General features: G+C 29.7%; 3 protein-coding genes across 5 annotated transcripts; 2 read left to right on the top strand and 1 right to left on the bottom strand.

Moving 5' to 3' along the window:
• The first annotated feature begins 2,470 nt into the window (after positions 1–2,470).
• LOC111032052 (GTP-binding nuclear protein Ran) lies at positions 2,471–5,170 on the top strand. Of its 2 annotated transcripts, none has more exons than XM_022312235.1 (5): positions 2,471–2,631; positions 3,415–3,669; positions 4,347–4,535; positions 4,595–4,765; positions 4,825–5,170. In XM_022312235.1, the coding sequence occupies exons 2-5, from the start codon at positions 3,427–3,429 to the stop codon at positions 4,867–4,869; spliced, it is 648 nt and encodes a 215-aa protein (XP_022167927.1). In that variant the 5' UTR covers positions 2,471–2,631; positions 3,415–3,426; the 3' UTR covers positions 4,870–5,170. The 2 variants fall into 2 exon arrangements, with proteins under 2 accessions (XP_022167927.1, XP_022167926.1); XM_022312234.1 differs by having other exon boundaries at positions 2,471–2,627.
• Positions 5,171–6,147: 977 nt separating this feature from the next.
• On the bottom strand, positions 6,148–16,239 carry LOC111032049. Of its 2 annotated transcripts, XM_022312221.1 has the most exons (23): positions 15,513–16,239; positions 13,935–14,137; positions 13,726–13,866; positions 13,598–13,664; positions 13,371–13,532; positions 13,047–13,213; positions 12,810–12,983; positions 11,738–11,848; positions 11,474–11,663; positions 11,143–11,402; positions 10,614–10,858; positions 10,439–10,552; positions 10,246–10,377; positions 9,518–9,963; positions 9,360–9,436; positions 9,218–9,289; positions 8,999–9,153; positions 8,779–8,937; positions 8,205–8,367; positions 7,943–8,135; positions 7,226–7,349; positions 6,535–6,662; positions 6,148–6,391 (listed from the first exon to the last, which is right to left on the bottom strand). In XM_022312221.1, exons 1-23 carry the CDS (start codon positions 15,572–15,574, stop codon positions 6,373–6,375), a joined length of 3,564 nt encoding a protein of 1,187 aa, XP_022167913.1. In that variant the 5' UTR covers positions 15,575–16,239; the 3' UTR covers positions 6,148–6,372. The 2 variants fall into 2 exon arrangements, with proteins under 2 accessions (XP_022167913.1, XP_022167915.1); XM_022312223.1 differs by lacking the exon at positions 11,738–11,848 and having other exon boundaries at positions 15,513–16,238.
• A 2,756-nt stretch (positions 16,240–18,995) lies between these two features.
• On the top strand, positions 18,996–21,202 carry LOC111032090 (heat shock protein 68-like). The gene has a single exon (XM_022312299.1). It carries the CDS (start codon positions 19,113–19,115, stop codon positions 21,051–21,053), a length of 1,941 nt encoding a protein of 646 aa, XP_022167991.1. The 5' UTR covers positions 18,996–19,112; the 3' UTR covers positions 21,054–21,202.
• The last annotated feature ends 21 nt before the right edge of the window (positions 21,203–21,223 follow it).

Consider the following 21,223-nt stretch of genomic DNA (forward strand, 5'->3'; position numbering starts at 1 on the left):
TAATAATAGGTACACCTACAGTATCTAAAAAAAACAATCGCCAATAGTGCACCAATAATATTATAGTTGTAGAAAAATTAAGAATGGTCGATAAAAATTAATTTACCTAGGTATATGCGGCTATATACCTGATACCTCTTATCGAACATTTAACTAAATAATTATATTCAATTCTATTCAATCCTCTGAAGTTTTAATATTCTTCACTTTTAAGGTAGGTATACTTGTGTGCAACGTACCTACGTGTAATAAAAATAATATAAAGGTAGGTAAGTAGGTTATTCTTGCTCTATTTTTTATGTTTTCTACTTTTGTAAAATTTGAATGCCAGTAATAAATATTGCGGGAAATAATAACTTATTTAAATCAATTTTTATCAATGTAATAAAATTAGTTAGGTAATAACTTTATCAGGTAAGTAGAAAGCACTTGAAATTTAGTATACAACATTACAATAAGCCGACAACATTCTAAAATGAGTATAATTATTAATTAAGTATATCTAATTAAATTAAATTTCAAATACTTAAATAAGTATTTATTAATTACCCTTTTTCTATGAATACAACTCATACTAGACTAACATGCACGTAATAGCTGATAGCGAAATTCAAGATACATATAGTCAAATAGCGATAAATAGGTATCAGTCATTTAAATTTTAGATTAAATAGGTACTGCATTCTGCAGACGTCACTACGTCAGTCGTACTCGTAAGGTCGTCTGTTGGCTGGGTGATACATTTATTTACACTGCTCGGTGGCGGGGCGATAACAAACAAATACACTCTACTATTTAGTATTTGGTATCACTTCATTGTTTTTAAAATCGAAAAATCTGGCCTAAAATTAATTGTACTTTTTTTTATATATATATATTCATGTGATGTCATACGATATGTTTTTTGCTTTTTCGCTTTTTCACCATTAATAATACACAGGTATTTTTATCATTATGTTCAACTTTTTTTTTGTTACCTAATTTTCCCATGTATATACCTATATTACAAATCCATAATTTATCGAAATTACATACAATTTTATATGTTTACATTTTACACATTCAAAATTAAATATTTCAAGGAATAGATAATTTTCCGTATTTTTTAGGTGCGATCGTATTACCAGCAAAGAACTTATCTGTAATTATTAGGCAAATAATATATATAGGTACATTATATTATATCTACATTAAACAGACCGAGAAATTCATTCTGTCAACTTCTGCATGGAAATAATGACACAATACTACTGCGTATCGGTATGGTACCTAGTCACCTAGGTACCTAATGCAAATATTGTATTACCTAAATAAAGATTAACTACCTAATACAAATACATGTAAGGTGATGAATTTCAAATACTTGTGCAGTTAAAAGTTAAATTTAAATGTTTACTAATAAAGCAATGAAGTATGAGCTTATGCCGTGTATGTGTATGTAGGTACGTTTAAATAATTATAATATTTTACACTCCAATCAGAAATTACTCATATCAAAAGCATTGTATAAATTATTGTAAAAACCCTTCCAACGAATCACTTAATCATAATATATTAATAATAATATGTTGTTACTTGTGAAATATAGTATAATTACTACCTTCAATAGTAGGTAAATTTACTCTTATATTAAAAGTATCAAAGCTAAATTAGAAATTGAGAACTGCTGATTGCTGAACATAAAATTTGCTAGGTTCCGCATTTTTAAGACGAAGACAATCGTGAATTATCAGACAAGACGTAGACAACACACGGGGACTAGACACTTCGACGTCCAATAAATTAATAACTACCTAATAAGTACATAATATGTTATAACTGAACGTCTGTACCCATAGATAAGTATAAACTTTAGATCATATAAGCTTATACGATATGATCTAAGCATTCTAAGCCATAAAGTTTAAGCTAACTAACTGTAACTTTTATTCTGTTGATTGAGAATGTTGAACTAACTGCCATGTGTCAATAATATGAAACAATTTGGACGGAACCGGAAAGTGTGAAGTGTGAATATATGTAATGCTGGGCAATTCTATACATAGGGTGTAATAAAAATATGTTACACACTTATTCTTATTTTCCCAAGATGAGAATATCAATAGTAGCTCCAATATAAAATATGGAGCTGCTAACACTATTGTGTTTATGATATTTCATAATAAATTGATTTCGCCATAACGTCCATAATTCGGCTTGAACTTTAGTCAGACCTCAATTTCTGGCTTAACGATCGTTTCAGCATCAAAAAGGACGCACGGAGAGAAAAAAAAATATTTCATTTAGACTGTGGGGAGGGGTAGAGTGCAATTTGGACTAAACAGTATCCGGTGTTTTTAATTCAAACAATGGCGCCTAAAAATACAAATAGCACCGGCCACCACACTTATAGTTGGCAACACTGTACGCCTGTACAGTTTTTGTGGCGGGTTGTGACGTGATAGCGGCATCGGAGGCGGTCTCCTACTCTCCTGACGCCATCATTCCTTGTTTGCAATCACGACTCACGAGCGCGTTTTTCTCACGACTCCGACGAAGCCGTTGGAATCCGTTACAGTCGTACTGTACGGTATTGTCATTACTCCATTTGCTTTCGCCGACATTGCTTACACAAAACTATAAAACACGTAAGTAGTCACATTATTTCGCCATTGCTAGTGTTTAAGTAGTGAACAATTATCATCACTTCTACCGTTGTACATTATACCGGGCATCTTTTCATAAGCTCGAGTTCATAAAATCTTAGGTTATAATCTTTGGTGGTTTCCCTCGCACGAAATGCTATTTTCATTTCTTAAGAGTCTTGGTTAACCATTTAATTCTTTCCAGCTTGTGTACTTCACAGTATTCATTAGATGTAACTTTCTTTAAAAATATTTTTCTCTGAACCATGTGATTTATTATAGGTTCATAAGACGAGTACCTACCGTAAATGTAAACATATTATCGTAATACTATAATTGACATTTTCTAACGTATGTCGTACAAAATTATTACAATCGATCTTTTTATTTTCTATGAGTTGTATTAATGTCTTTCTGCATTAGTACTAACTAGTAACTACCGAGTATTTATTTGACTGTTAGGTTAGGTGTCCTTATCAAAACAATTAACCTTTTTTTTTAGTCACTCAATAAAATTATTGAATTTACAGCATTGATTTATTGTGACAATTGTATATTGTTTTGGATTTTTAGGAAAACCCAAGTAGCTGAATGCATGCACAATTATAATATGTGCTGCTGCATATTGAAAATACAAACATAAGATAACATTATTAAGTCACTTTTTAAAAAAAACAATGTTTAACGACTTTCTTTGTATTATTTTATGATTTATCAAATTATAACCTTCATATTTTGATGTATTTTATTTTTTCATTTACTGAACACTAATTATATTAATATTCTACAGAAAAAAGTAATAATGAATGTACCTGATGATGTACCTACGTTCAAATGTGTATTGGTTGGTGATGGAGGTACTGGCAAGACAACATTCGTTAAGCGTCATTTGACGGGCGAATTTGAAAAGAAATACGTTGCCACGTTAGGAGTAGAAGTACATCCATTGGTATTCCATACCACTCGTGGTGTTATTCGATTCAATGTTTGGGATACTGCAGGACAAGAGAAATTTGGAGGTCTTAGAGACGGATACTATATTCAAGTAATTAAATTAAGTTGCTTATATTAAAAAAAAAATTATTTGTATGTTTTTAGTAAGTATGTTTACACATTTGATCTTGCAGTTATATATAGACAATACATGGAATATTATATTTTTAATTTAAAACCTTAAACAATGATAATAATAGAGTTCTATTAAAAGTTTTACATATTAAAATTTTTGTACTGTTACTAGTAAATAATAATATAATAATAATAATATTACTGATGAATTTCGGTGATTTTTTGGTGTATATATTATTTATATTTATCATTGTATTCTTTTCTATTCTATAGAACAATATTTCATAATAATATGCAATATTTTTATCATCTTCTATAATAAAAATAAAAAGTATCAAATGCAAAAGACTTTAAAAAGATGTCTTATGTAATATTGAGTACTACACATTGCATATTAAACGTGTGCACCGAAGGTGAAACTTGGAGAGGTACAGCCCTCTGATAATTGTACAGGCAGTAGCCTTATATAGTTAAGATTTGTTTTTGATGTTTCTTTTTTTTACAATAAATGATATGGATGCATAAGAACAGATGACCCAAAAAGCAAAGTTCTCCTTTGCAGCACCTTCATAAACTAAAAACAATAAAGAATACATATTTCATATTACAAAAAGAGTTACACTATCGTGTTAAGTTTCTAAACTACATTTTTAGGGTCAATGTGCTGTCATTATGTTTGATGTTACCAGCCGTATCACTTACAAAAATGTACCCAATTGGCATCGAGATTTGGTGAGAGTATGTGAAGGCATTCCGATTGTGCTCTGTGGCAACAAAGTGGATATCAAGGATAGAAAAGTAAAAGCTAAAGCAATAGTTTTCCACCGCAAGAAGAATTTACAGGTAAATAGTTTATTTTTATTTCTTAATTAAAACAATTTATTAAAACTTTATTTTTATAGTATTACGATATTAGTGCAAAGAGTAATTACAATTTCGAAAAACCATTCCTGTGGATGGCCAGAAAATTAATCGGCGATCCCAACCTCGAATTTGTTGCAATGCCTGCTCTTGTACCCCCAGAAATTAAGATGGACCCTCAATGGCAAGACCAAATTGAACAAGACCTTAAGGTAAAAATTAAATTACATGATTATGAAAAAAAAACTTACTGTTTAATAATTATTTTTAGGAGGCTCAAGAAACTGCATTGCCTGACGAGGATGAAGACTTGTAATTTATTAGTCCCCCATAATTCAATGATTTGTCTGTTAACTGTATCAATTAATCAATTATCTTGCACATTAAGTTGAATCTTTTTTTTTATATATACTTATTTAATAATAAACTGCCTGTATTTTTCCAACAAACAAAAACAAAAACAAAAATAGTTAATTATTATTTATCTCTAAAAATCAGATTTTTCATAAAATGTACAGTTTAATTTTATTTAATTATTTTTGTTTTGTAATTTATGTCATAGTATATGTGGCTTATTATGAACATTTAATTACATTCAGTAAATACCAACAGAATTATTATGTTTATACTGTTTTATTCAAATCAAAAAAGTTTTTATAAATTCAACCATTTTGCATAGGGACAAACCAAAAATAAAAATTTTAAATTAAAGTTAGTTATTAATTCCTATTTTTTTTTTTATTTTACATTAAAATCAATTATCAAAATAATAAAATGTAGTACATCTATTGTTTATTTTAAGATTCTGAAAAACCAAGTCTACCTAACCATTATTCCTTTATTTGAGAGAAATTAATAAATAATTCAATGATTTTTAAAATAAATTCCAATCTCAACAATATCTAATATAAATATTAGATTTATTTTATATTAAATACCTACTCTTACGTATTAACCATATACTGTCAAATATATGTATATTATGAATACCCTGCTCTGAAGATAAGAAAATGTTGATATTGTTAACTGTTTATTTTTTTAAACTTTCTATTGAGTAAGGCCAATTAGTAATCCCAATATAGTTATTGCATAAATCCTACCATACATTTCTACAGAATTTTTTTATTATTATAAGTTCTGATCTCTACCTACTTCACAATTTTTCTCACCCTCTTAGGTCTTTTCAAATATTCAACAATAGTCTAGAAAATTAATTAGCTGTAACCCACTGCAAAATAAAATTTTTTCAGCATTTAAGGAATGTATTACCACATGTAATTAAATTGCATGAAGGTTGCTGCAAGTGTATAATAATATGATACCCACACCCCGGCATAACAAACTAAAGGATTCTACATTCCTACCTAGTTAAGCTTCCCCTAACTATCAGCGCCCCTCCAAACTACAATGACATTGAACTTCTTCAAGGGCATCTTAATTGTCTTTCTAGTATATATTATTCCAAGACATTGCTGCATCATCAATTAAGCACCATTTACCTGCCCCTCCATTATATTCTCTGGATTTTTATGAGAATATTGACTTATCGTAAAAATCTGTAGAAAAGTTCTGACAAAAACATGATGGCCAGAAGGAATTTATAAATTTATATTTATTTAAAAGTACGAATGATAATTAAACACGTTTCATTAAACATAAAAAAAATATAGAGATCACAAAAATATTAAAAAGTTACACATCTGATATAATTATAAAATATAAAATGTATGTATTAAAAAAAATATATATTAATTTACAAAACAATTCACCACTATTTTCCAGTAAATATTTGACAAGGAAGTCAAGGATGAGTAAATTACTAGGGCAGTCTGCTGATTCTGTAAAAGTATTAAATATATAAAAACAAATTATTAATAAAGTATTAAAAAGTAGTACTTAATCTTAAATAAAATAATAAAATATATTACACATTTTGTCATTTAACATAAGAAATCTAAAACTCAAATATGTATATACTTACACAGTTGTCTCTAGTTCACTAAAAACGGTTGTCGTGTCACATAATAATGATTCTAAATTATTTGTTTCCATCAAAACTACAATACTGTCTTCGCTTATGTCCATTTTCCATAATTTAGGCAATGATTTCTACAAATAAACATAGGCAAGGTTAAGATTCTTATTACAAGATGCATGATTATATTATGGACACACGAGTTCCTTTTGTTAGGAAATAATCGGTAAGCTTAGGTTTTTATAATAAATATTATTTTGGTTGATTAATTAAATAATTTGTATACAAAGATACTATTGGGTAGTTAATTTCAGAAAATATTGGAGTGATAATTTATGAGTATTGATAAGAATATTGAATAAATTAATTTTATATAACACCAAGGTCTATGGACTACTAAAATTGTTACTCTGAAAAAATAATAAAATTCTATCTCGTAAAAGACAGTTGATAGATAAGAACATTCAATTTAAATGAACTGAGTTGTGTGTAATAATTACTCAAATAAAATGATAAATAATTATGTCTCTATAATACAAGTTAGGTTTTCTATTAATATTAAATAATTTAGAATTGTAATTTTTGTCTTAAACAAAAATTTGTTTCTGTTCTTTGGGGAATTTCTACATTACATTAACATAATTTTTTTTTGAAAGTAACGTCTTTTATAGGTATTTAAATACATGTTATAATTTACCTCGGTATCTTCAAGATGATCCACATTAACAAGATTAATACCATTGAACATCTTTGATATTTCATTTAAACGTTGTTGGTTTAGATACGCAATTTTTTTTTTATCTTTATTTTTCTTCCAGAGTCTAAAAATGTACATACTTATTATTATCTATGTATAAATTGAGGAGCTGAATAACATACTTTTAAATATTGAACAGGAATGAGATAAACTCCATTAATTTATTTTAGATATTCTACAAATTGTGAAAGAAACACTCAAGGAATCATTAAAAGCATGCAATAACAATTGATTCCAGATCAAATATATTATAACAATCTTTAGCACAGAACAAGTACAGAAACTGAGGAAATTAATTTAACCGTGCTTTCTTAAAATAAAGATTTTTCAATAAAATATAAAATTAATATTTAAAACAAGTATATACAAACATATTTTATACAGAAATGAATTAGTGGGCCTAATGAATAGTATTTGATAAAACAATCAAAAGTAAGTAATATAAATAGCTTCCTTTGTAAATGGAACATATTTTACTATTTTGTATTACCATATTTGATAGATTTTCTTTTGACACAGATTAAAATGTATTAAAGTAATAACTAATAAAATTGTTAAAATCTCAAAGAATATTATTTTTATGTTTTGTATATTTGTATTTACTATAAATGCTATGTCAATATGTGATAGGTAGTCAATGAATTATGTTAAACTAACCTTGATAAACGCAATCTAGATGCTTCATCACCATAAATCAATGATATTTTATTTATATTAATAACTTTTGAGCTACAATTTTGTCCAATTAACATTTCTAAGCGTTCGGGACTCATAACTATTGTAATTTCAACATTAGTGGTTTCTCCTTTTTTCAATATGAATTCATCAGGTTGAATTATATCTTCCGATTCTAGAACATTATTTTTGGTTGCTATAAGAAGTAATTAAATAAAACAAAATAATTGAAATAAAATCGTACCTTGAACAATTTTCACAAATGCAGCAGTATTTCCAGAGTTTGTTATAGACAATTGAGATGTCATAAGTTGGGGATTTGGATACAGCCACATGTTACCAAAGTTGTCCTCAAATGGACCACGAATTACAATAACTGAATGACCACAGTAACCATATAATGAAATCTGAATTAAAAAAAATAATGTTTTAGAACAGTTATAAAGTCGAACATTTATGCAACATAAACCACAGATAAATATCTAAATAGTGGACGATGTTGAGATGGAATTTTAATTGAACTAATAAAAATCTGTTATAATATCAATAATGTTTAATACAATTTTTTTTTTAATTCTTATATATTTAAAAATATCCAGTGCAGAAATTTCCAAAACCAATTTATTATCAGTAAATATTTTATTCTACAAACCTCTTCAAAAATATAGATGAACACAAATAAAGTAAAAACTAATTTAATGAAAATCAGCAGACTACCTCACCTAACTGTAAAAAACCTAAATATCTTTTTAATGAATTCATTAATTTCGCAACTAGGTTGTAAAAAAAAATTAATAGTTAATAATTTACAAACTAACCACTCGTTTTTCGTTGCTATTTTGTCTTTGTAAAATTAAGTGACCATAAGCCTGGCCTTCATTTGACGTGGATATAAGTGCTACACTCAATTTTTGACTTTCCATCGGCTCTAGTAACAATTTCATTTCTGACACTTGATATTCACCAGAAGATATCAGCTTAAAAGTAAATACAATTAAAAATCTTATGTAAATATTTTTATTTTTTAAAGTTACATACCTTAAAACAATTCTTATTATCTCTTATTCTTAGATGCAATTTTTCCTTATGTGAACCACGGTTGCGTAAGGTAAATATTTGTACTGATTTAGTGTTTGAAGGTACACTTCCCCATATTAAACTTGAACAAGTAGATTCTAATTCCAACCGCCCAACTGTTAACAGATTCAAATTAAATCAATTACGAAACATAAATTTAACAATTAATTAAAAATATACCAGCACTGGATGAACTTGTACTCCAAGGAGATATAGGTCGTGAAGATGGTGAACTCATTTGTTGAAACTCGACTAAAATAAAGTAAAATTACTTTGAATGCACTTCTGATTTTACATGATACAAGAAAATAAATATTATTACGATTAGATTCAATATAGTTGACTTTAAAAAAAAATTGTTTCTGCGAAGATACAACTTGTAAACAAATACTTGTTTCCCTAAAAATAAAGTCAAACAAAAATAATTCATTATTAATCATCAATTAAGTGTTAAAATATTTAAGCGTTATATAATATTACTTGAAATAATTAATTGGCTTGGTTGGTAAAAACACAACATTAATTTTAACTTTTTCATTAACAGCTAATTTGAATTTATCAGGCTGAATTGTAAATTCAGCACATTGTTTGTCCTTTTGTTGAACAATTAAACTAATTGGAATTTCACTATTGTTGGTTATTTCTATAGCACCATTTAATGAAAACTGTCCAGATTTTTGCAATAATAAAGGATTCTGATCAAAAGAGATAGATGTAAAACCAACACGTCCCGTTAAATTCGAACAGTATAACAACGGTGAATAATTAGTAGACAATTGTTCAACAGAATCTAAGACTACTTGAAGACGACCAGTAAGTTTGCAATTAGTTTTTGAAAAATTAGTTGTTAACATGTTCACTTCACATTGCCACAATTCAGATGGATTTAGAATGGCTTTGGCCTGAATAATGTCATCACAGTTATCCTGAAACAATTATAAGTATATTTAATATTCAAGATAATATCATGTTATTTATTTATTAATTATAAGATCATTAATCATCTTTATTTTATAAACAAGTAATCATGCGTTAAGGATTCAGCCGAAAAAGTTTGAACATTTCAGTACTTCACATTGTAATATTCTTAAACTTTGATTAAATCAACTAGTTCATTATCATTACCATTATATTTATTTGTATACAATTAAAATACATAGGCAAGCAATAATATAAATTGTATGGTTTATTGTTTAATTTTAACAAACCTGGTTTAAAATAAATTTAATAGGAACTTGGTATGTTCCTTTGTTCATTAACTTGATAGGTAAAGACTTTTGTGATAACTCTGGTAATAAACCAAAATCTATAGATCCAAAAGAGTTATTTAACCATGTTACCTAAAAATAGAAATATTTTATTCGATGGTTTATCTAAAACTTAAACAAATTAAAAATATACTTGTGGCTCAACAGAATGAATTTGAATATTACGATAAATTTCTTGAGATATATCGTCACTTTTAAGTTTAATATAAATATTTATACTGCCCAAAATTAAGGGAATAATCCCAATCTAGAAAAAAATATATACATAAATACACATAGAAATGTATTACATGTTTTAGTAGTCATACAGTAAATGAAGCATCAGATAATGGAGGTATTATGCAAGTTTTATCCGAACAAAATATAGTTGCCACATTTGATCCAATTACTTTTTTTTCATCAAATTTAAAATCATTGTTATGATTAAGCGACGTGTCCAATAAATTTAATGTATATTTGGCTTCGATGTTTAATTGATTTTCCAATGTAATTACGGCTTGAGAGTAAGTTCCAATACATATATCACCAATTTCAAGTGTTTTACTGATTTTCCCTTAGAATAAAAAACAAAAACTGTATTATGTGGAAAATATATAAAATAAATAGTCTAAAAATGTATGTTCTATCAAAAGTGGTCAATGCTTATGATGTGAATCCAGGTGAAGGAAAATGGTAATTATTGTGTAGGGTTTAAAATATAGAAAATAAAAATAAGTGTTAAGTATTTATACTTTGATCTATGAATCAAACTCCTACTTATAATCCTTTATAATTATAATGATTTATCATTGTATAAATATTTTTAAAGCCCTAAATAAAAAAATAATTAAAACTAACTGTAATCTTGAACAGTTGACAGATTTAATTTATCTTGACTTATAGCTTCATTACAATAGACAGTTTTAGAAACATTAGTAGATTTATCTAAAGACATTTCAGTCAGAACTTCATGATCATTAGTTAAAATAGAAAAATTTGAAAGACCAATATTGTTATCCAATGTCTCTGATGTTTCCGATGTGCAGTTTTCAAAATATCCACTTTTAGAAGTCAAAAAAAAATGACAACTACTATTTGTTTGGTTTTGTGTTTGTTTCCTGAAACATTTAAATATATTACTAATTATGTGTTGCACTTAAAATGGTATTTATTTATGTAGTAAATTTACTTGTTAAAATTATTGGATAAATTGTATTTGTTTGTTGTATATTGATTTGAGGTATTTTTATATATTTCACTTTTATTTTCATAACTTTTTTCCAAGTTAATACTTTTATTTGATTCTAAAGTTGTTTCATGGACACTAGCAATATTTTTTTGTGGAGAAATAAAACTACAATTTTCTAAAGATTTGAAATCTAAAAAATTAAAATATAATTTACATGTTATGCAAAAAAAAATACATAATGGAGAAAAATAAAAATAAATTTACATAGTTCTGCATGCTCAAGATTTTGCGAAGCATAAGAGAATCTAGTGGAAGTAGATAATCGTCTTTGAGGAAACTTATAAGATTCATTTAACTGTCTGTCATCAGACAAATCTAAATTTACAAGAATTGATAAACTTAATTGAAACAAATTTAAATTAAAAAAAATGAATTATATTCATACATAATATACATTTTAAGTATATAAAATATGAGTATATGTTACCTTCAAAGCTCGATCACTAGTTAAGTTTTACTAGTAAATGCTATGATAAATTAAACAATTATTATCATTCACAAATAAAAACCAAATGAAATTTTTAGGTATTTGCTAAAATGTTTTGTATTATTTTTTTAAACTAACTATTAGCTATTTTGTATAAAGGCTTAATTATTATGATGAATTTATTTTAAAGTTAAAAAATCCATTTTGTTTAATACATAAATTTGTTACTTTTTTCGGTCTGTGAATATCAATATCACTGAAAATACTGACCAAGAAAACTTAGGTTTTAAGATTGTCCATACAAATACACTTCAATATAAATATCTCAATAAGCACTGATAGAAGAAATAAAAAAATTAAATAAAACTAGACAATTAGGTATAGTTGAGTAAGTGTTATCCTGTAGATTTCTATGATATTGGTTGTTGAACTTTGAAAAACAAAAAGTGAAACAATTAATTTATTATGAAATCATTATTTACTGGAAATAGAAATTATTTTTGTTTGTAAATATGACTAAAAAATAAACAATCGTAGAATTCAAATTTTGTATTTTTATGATATTATTCACATTTTACTCAATTAGGTACGTAATTTGTTTAATAAAAAAATTATAGAATTATAAATTACATATAAGTTAATATTTTTCATAACTCTTCAATTAAAACTTGCCTCTCATATCTAAATAAAACATTTTGAAATTGCTAAGCAAAGAAAAGAAGATGAAAAGATCGGTTAAAAATAAAATAAAAGCATGGCATAAAATATTATTTTACAATCTACGGAAGAATAAATAGTAGGTAAGCGATACTTCTAAAGAAACATAATTTATTGTAGCTATTTTCAAACCTCCTGATAGCAATACTTCAGTCAATTCTTTTGGGTTAGCTGAATTCGTTTTAGATGTTAATACTTCAGAAATATCAGACAAACTTGTTAAGTTTAAAAAATTATTAGACACATGACTGTCAGTCCAAGATGTAATTGAAGACATTGTCTTGTAACCTATATGTGATTGTTGATCTGAAAAGTCAAAAATACATAAATAGTTAACAGTTTTGATTACAAAATGTAATTGTAAATCACCTTCTGGGTTTTTTTTAATATCACTTGGGACTAAACTTCCTTTTAACTCTTTTGTGAATGTTGTATTACAGTTATTTCTTTTGGGAAAAATTACAGATAAGTCTTCTACAGGTATACTTTTAGCAGCAAAGTAATTAGCAGCAAATGATGCATTTTCATTGGATTGCCTATAATTTTAAAGTCTTAAACAGTTTTATATATATACATTGATATAAAGAGATGAAAATACACTCATTATTGAACTTTTGATAATCATTATCACAGTAATAGGTTGCCAAAATGCCTAAAAATAAATCAAATTTAATAATTATTAATATTCATTACTTTTCTCCTTCTAAAGAAAAATCAAAACGACTTTCAGATAATGATCCAAATTCTTTTCGGTTAATTTCTTCAGTTTCTGCTAATTTTTCCTTAAAGTCACTACCACATATAAAATCATCACTAGAAATTGAACTGATTGAATCATTAAATTTGTTTTTCAACCTAAATAAATAGATTTAATTTATTTAGTAGGTACAATTAAATGATTAGTCTAATTTATAACTAACATATCTTTGAATGAATTGGTTACATTTGTTAAAGATGACCTGACACTCTGCTCATTAATTTCGTTCTCTATAAGTAAAAAAATAATTCATTACAATTCAATTTAAACTATGACAAAATATATATTTACTATTAACAATATTTTTTATAGAACTTGCTCTAGCAAGAGTATTTCTTTCTTGAGTAGCTTGACTTAAACGACGTTGCAGAACAGGTTTGTTATTATGATTATTGTATTGTAATGATTCTCTTTTGTATGTATTACCTATATCTAAAAGTTACAGCAATATTAAGAAATGCCAAAATATTTGTAGTTAGGTACTTTATAATTATTATTACCTGACATGTTCTCTAATTCTAAAATTCCCAAAGAAGATTGCCCACCAAATGATGAATACATACTATCCATTTGTAAATTTTTTTTGTTGCTTGATAATTCTGATAAGGTTTTTGTTCCTAAATTACAATCAGTCAATTCATCAGAGTAAGTTGAACCAAATGTTTCATTGATTCTAGAATTCTTGAGATAATTTCTTAAGGACCTAGAAAATATAAATTACCTGTAACTATTTGCTTTTGAAGTTGCTCAAATTAAATTCAACCTTATTTTTTAATTGTCAACTTCGGCTTGTTAAATAGCCATTATTAGTTAATTAGTTACTACCTCAGTGAAATGATTGCATTTGTATCTTTTTCCAGATTCATATGCATTCATTTTTTTTTGACATGAATTACAATTTTTCCGTTTTAATATATATTTTAGAAATATAGTATATAAATTAAGTAAACATAGTTAAGTACATATTTATATTATATCTGTTGAAATACTTATTTCTAATTCTCACATTTTGAATGGTGAAATAAATTTGGTGCTGCTCGGATATAGGATTTACAATCATATATTATGTAGCCTGCATATCCGAACAGCAATAAAAAAATAAGGTGAACATGTGGGTACTGCTCTGCTATACAGTAGTTGTCGAGGTTATTTGTTTTGGATTTACACTCAAATATCAAAAATCCCCAACATGTTAATTTACAACTAGTTATGAAATATCTTTAAAAATGTTAATTATAATCCATTTTGTGTTGTTGGATTTAATATTATGGTAAATTGACATATAATTAAATACAAGGTATGAATATTATCTGATTTCTCTCGTCTATCACTTTGATATTTTAATTTTAAGCTGAGTTACGGTGAATTATTAGTAAGTTTAACATTAAAAATTTAAAATAAACAGACATCAAAAGCAACACACATATATTATTGTTAAATGTGAATGTTAAAGAAATTTACAAAAATTAATAATAAAGAACTTAATATTTTAATGCCTATACCTGTTCGATTGCAGTAAAATAATTTCAAACTCTACAAATTAGTATGTGCAGAATACATTTATATCGAAGCTGGTATGATATAAAGTCAAATAATAATTTACTTATAGAATATTGTAGACCCTAGAAATATGGTTATGACTGAAATATTTTTTATTCATTTGATATTATTATAAGTAGGTTTTATAGTATACCAAATATACCTATGCGGCTATGCTGAATGGTTTATTTAACTTCTTAACAGAATGTCAATACTTATTAATCTTAGCATCTGCAACTATGAAAATTAGCATTTTTGAAAGGGAGTTAGTGTTTGTTGAGGAACACAGGTTGTATGTGGGGGGGGGGGATTTGTCACTAAAAAATTTGTCAGGTGGTCAACTTGCAGCTATCCAGGAACTAGCAAGGTGATGTTAGCATCATCAATACCAGGACCAATAAGCAGGCTTATTAAACGGGGACATAACATACAGGAATTATGTTCATTTAAGTATAAGTTTTTTTTTTTATACATTTATATGAAGCCTGGACTTGGATAACAATAATATTATAATTAGATATGTATAGTTTGCAACATACCGTTGATCTTGAGGTTTAACAGCCGTAGACGAAGCTTTGGGTTCTATCCCTGATTTGGACATGATTATTGATTATTGACTCGAAATCGGAAATAAACTCAAGAAATGATATTAATGAAACATAATAATCAATTACAGAAATAACATAAACGAGTACCAGAGACCACTAACGTATATTACGATAATTAAACCACCGTAATCGATAAAATTATCATTTTAATCAATAAGTAAATGAAACACTGAAACGTTTGACGAAGTCATCTAGTCTACTGTCTATGCTGTGTAATTACGTCTCCAAATTTGAATTCCGAACGGCCGAGCATTCAAAATTTCAAAACAAACGAAGATCGTTAACCACGAAGCACGGAATGAGATAACACAGTAACACACTCTTTGATACGTCGAACACAGACGATGATTGAGAGGGAGTAGAGGACTGGAAACGATATCGAAACGGTTGGCGGGTGACGGGGAGCCGGCCCGCAATATTCTCATTGTTCTGTGATTCTACTTCTACCCTCACATTCGGGCCCACCAAGCCAAATTTGTGGCCCTGTTTCCGCCCATAGTTTAATACACGAACTATAAGACATGATAAAGTAAATTTACATCATGCTATAAGATACGTAATTATCATAATTTATAGAAAGGGCTGGAAACCAAAGCCTAATCAGTAATATTACCAATTACCGGCACGCTTAAAGTTAGGACTTCGGTAGTGGCACAAAGAACAAACGTAGTAGCTTTGCGCAGTGGGAATTGGGAAATGGATGCAAGTGCGAATCTAGCGCTATCTATATTCATCATTTAGAATGGCTCCCCGTCACCCGCCCGGCACCCACCTGTTCGTGCCCACTTCATTTTATCCTTAGCTCATATTATTATTATACATTTTTTTTTAATGATTAAACTACATTTTGAGCATAACAATTATTTTTCCCGGTTTATAATTTATTAATTATTAATACATGAAATTAACTAAATTTATAAATTTGATATTTTAATTCAATATTTTCTTAAATAAAGTTGATTTTATTTTACGGATTTAAGTATTTAACTGCCAGTGTACTTTTGTTCTGTGTACTTCAAATTACAGACACCTTGAGGTGGTCCGCTTTACAATACGTTTTTGAAATACTTGATTTGTTTTTGTTTCTAAGTACCAATATAATAACAAATTTATCATTATTAGTATTTTAAAAAGGTAACGAGAACATATAAAACACATTTTAAAGTGTGAAGTTGTTCACAGTTTTACTTCATTTTAAGGTAAACGACTTTAAACAAAAAAATTCGTAATTAAGTACAAAAATACAAAATAAACGATAAGTATTTACTAAGAATTGTCTAAAAATGTATTCACTTTTATAAAAAATCGTTCATTTTGATAAAGCTGGAGGTAGAATTAGTTAAATAGATTGATATGAAACCGTTTCAACGTTTCAAGATTACACTGATGAATATCACAAAAAATATTAAGCGACCACGTCACCATACCAGGTTCACTTCACCCCATTCCACTGCAACAATTTATCGATATTTCGGCAACTGCTTTATATTATTGAACTATTAAATATAATATAATAATGTGCTTCTCGATTTTTCCTTACTAGAGTGGCTCATCATTTTTTGTAATTATTACCATTGATTATAAATACTAGTATTTAAAATCAATGTTGTTACTATTATTATTGTTATAATTTAATGAATCGACGATTCGAAATATGTTATGCATACTGCCTACCTATATCATAATTTTTAATTTTTTAAATTTGTTTTTAATATTGTATCTATAAAGTAAAACTTGAAAAAACGCATTGCCTAATAATTATATAAATTTATATTTAAAAAAAACACAAAGCTGAAATTAATTGTTTACAGAATTATACATGTGACGTGTAATGAATGTAAAACCAAATATATTGGAACCCAGTGGCCCACATAATATGTTGAAAAAGGGGTAGTAGAAAAAAAAACAATTTTAAAACATTTAAAATATAAAACTAATGGATTATGTAAATTTAAAAATAATGCTTACTCTGTAATTAATGTGTAAAGTAATCACTTATTATGCCTACATTTAAAATTTTTAGATATATCAAAAAAAATATTACAAAATTATTGAATTCCTTAAAAACGGTCAGAATCCAATCCCTAAGAAAAATGTATATTTAATTATATTTAAATTATTATTAATGTATAAATATAATACCATTGTAACAGATTAAGTTATGTTTAAATGTACGTCAAATGATTTGTAAAATATTTCGTATTGTGTGCAACGAAGCATTTACGTAATTTTTTTGAGATAGTAATTTTTAGTAATTTAAATAGTAACTAATTTATAATATTTTCTTTGATTAACTTATTTAAAATGTGTTCATAATAAGTGATTATTTTACACTGTCACTAACTACAAATGTATGCACTTTTTAAATGTTCATAATCAATTAGTAGGTATTATCACAGAATAAATGAAATTATTAATATAAATTATTAATTTATTTTGTGGTATTATATTTAGCATTTTTAAAAATTGTTCTATTTTTCTGTTGTTCTTTTTTCCGTGTTCTTTCATTTCTTGGTCTTTTTTTCGGGATTCTGCCAAAAGTGTTTAATCAATACAAAAAATTAAAAAACAAAACGGTAATGTTTAAATATTATAATAAAATTTAAAAGTAAGTTAAAATGTATTTAATATTTGTTTTAAACATTGAACATAGATTGGATTTTTATTTTAACAATTCTTAATAATATACTTGATTTTAATATTCTCTAATTGTTGAACTTATATGATATTTAAATACGATATAATATTCATTGAATATTTAAATGATAAGTATAGCTATATATTGCCTACCTACCTATATATATATTTTGTACTTAAACATCAATAATGTGGTAACTGGTAACCATCGTTTAAAAATCATTTGTTCAATCATTTTCGTGTGATTTTGAGTAATATTGTAGTTTAGGGAATTTTATTCCGAAATTCTATAATCAATATAAATAAAAAACCAAATATGAAGACGTTTGAATGGTGAGCAAACGCTGTGAAAATAACATTTATTGACGAGAAACTGAGAAAGACAGGGAAAATTCTCGAACGTTCCATCGCACCATTGTTATATTATATTTATTAGGTAGGTATGGTGAAAAGTGAAAACTAAAATTACAGTACGACACAAGAAGTGGTGAGGTAGGGCGGCGGCGCGGCGCAGACGGCTGTGCTCTCGAAACGTACCGAACGTTCTCGAACATTCGGTCGGATATATAAACACTAGACGCGCGGTCCCCGGCATCAGTTTGAATTCGAAGCGGTAATAGTGCGATTCATTGAACGATTCAAATCTATCTTGTGCGACTCTCAGTGTCATACGCGAAACTATAATTATTATTCGACATATTAAAGCGCTGTGTTACATTTGAACAAAAAGTGAATTTATCGATTTTGCTCTAAATTACCAGTGACATATTTTACAAGTACCTATACAGTGCTATAACTTTGATATTGTATACGATTAAGCATAGTTTTTTTTTTTTTTGTATTAATTATTGTGCCCGTGCATATAGTTGACAACTGTATTACATAATCGTCAGAATGGTTAAGAGAACAGCGATTGGTATCGACCTGGGTACCACCTATTCGTGTGTGGGTATCTGGCAACACGGAAAAGTAGAGGTCATCGCCAACGATCAAGGAAACAGGACCACCCCGAGTTATGTGGCGTTCACCGACACCGAACGGTTGATCGGCGACGCGGCCAAGAACCAGGTTGCAATGAACCCTGTCAATACGGTGTTCGACGCCAAACGATTGATCGGCCGTCGATTTGACGACGACAAGACGCAAGCGGACATTAAACACTGGCCGTTCAAAGTGGTGAACGATTTCGGTAAGCCCAAGATCCAAGTGGAATTCAAGGGCGAACGGAAGGTATTCGCCCCGGAAGAAATCAGTTCAATGGTGCTGACGAAGATGAAGGAGACGGCGGAAGCGTACTTGGGCCGCGAAGTGACGGACGCCGTGATCACGGTGCCCGCGTACTTCAACGATTCGCAGAGACAAGCGACCAAGGACGCGGGCGCCATAGCCGGTCTGAACGTGATGCGAATAATCAACGAACCGACGGCTGCGGCTTTGGCTTACGGTCTGGACAAGAACCTGAAAGGCGAGAGGAACGTGTTGATATTCGATCTGGGCGGTGGCACGTTCGACGTGTCCGTTCTGCAGATCGACGAGGGTTCGATATTCGAAGTGAAGTCGACGGCGGGTGACACGCACTTGGGCGGCGAAGACTTCGACAACCGACTGGTGTCGCATTTGGCCGAAGAGTTCAAGAGGAAATCTAAAAAGGACGTGCACTCCAATCCGAGAGCGTTGAGACGGTTGAGGACGGCCGCAGAACGGGCCAAGAGAACACTGTCGTCCAGTTCGGAGGCCACCATAGAGATCGACGCCCTGATGGAAGGCATCGATTTCTACACACGAGTGTCCCGAGCCCGTTTCGAAGAACTGTGCGCCGATCTGTTCAGATCGACCCTGCAGCCGGTAGAGAAGGCATTGGCGGACGCCAAGTTGGACAAGGGAGACATACACGACGTGGTGCTCGTGGGCGGTTCGACGCGAATCCCGAAGATCCAGAGTCTCCTGCAAAACTATTTCTGCGGCAAGTCGCTCAACCTGTCCATCAACCCCGACGAGGCGGTAGCGTACGGCGCCGCGGTACAGGCGGCCATTCTGAGCGGCGACACGAGTTCTGCGATTCAAGATGTGTTGCTCGTGGACGTCACTCCGCTGTCACTGGGCATCGAGACCGCGGGCGGCGTGATGACCAAAATCGTCGACCGCAATTCAACCATTCCGTGCAAGCAGACCCAAACGTTCACCACTTATGCGGACAACCAGCCGGCCGTCACCATCCAGGTGTTCGAAGGAGAAAGGGCCATGACCAAGGACAACAACCTGTTGGGAACTTTCGACCTGACCGGCATACCTCCGGCGCCCAGAGGTACGCCCAAGATTGAGGTGACTTTCGACATGGATGCCAACGGTATTTTGAACGTGTCGGCAAAGGACAACAGCTCTGGCCGCTCCAAGAATATTGTCATCAAGAACGACAAGGGCCGCCTGTCTCAGGCCGAAATCGATCGTATGCTCAGCGAGGCCGAACGGTACAAGGAAGAGGACGAACGACAGAAAGCTAAGATCGCGGCCAAGAACCAGTTGGAGAGCTACGTGTTTGGGGTTAAACAAGCGTTGGACGAGGCAGGTGACAGGTTGACCGAATCGGAAAGGAACACCGGCAAACAGGAATGCGACGCGGTCGTCCAGTGGCTGGACAACAATCAGTTGGCAGACAAAGAAGAGTACGAGTACAAACTAAAGGAAATCCAAAAGAGTTGTTCGGCTCTCATGATGAAGATACACGGCGCAGGACAAGCCGGTGGTGCTCCTCATCCCGGCGCTCAAGGTTTCCCCGGTGCTCAAGGTTGCCCCGGTGCTCGTCCGGGAGGACCTACCATCGAAGAAGTCGATTAATTCCTTTGATAATGTAATTTCATTATATATTTTGTAAATTATGTCCTATATTCCCGTTGTTAAGTATCCACTAGATTTAAGTTAAGACTGATTTTTCTTTTGTAATATTTACCTACATTTTCTTTAAATAAATGTTATTTATTTATATACATCTTACGTTTTTATTTGTC

This window comes from Myzus persicae, unplaced genomic scaffold (assembly GCF_001856785.1).
Source record: "Myzus persicae strain clone G006 unplaced genomic scaffold, MPER_G0061.0, whole genome shotgun sequence".
In the NCBI taxonomy this organism is placed as follows: Eukaryota; Metazoa; Arthropoda; class Insecta; order Hemiptera; family Aphididae; genus Myzus; species Myzus persicae.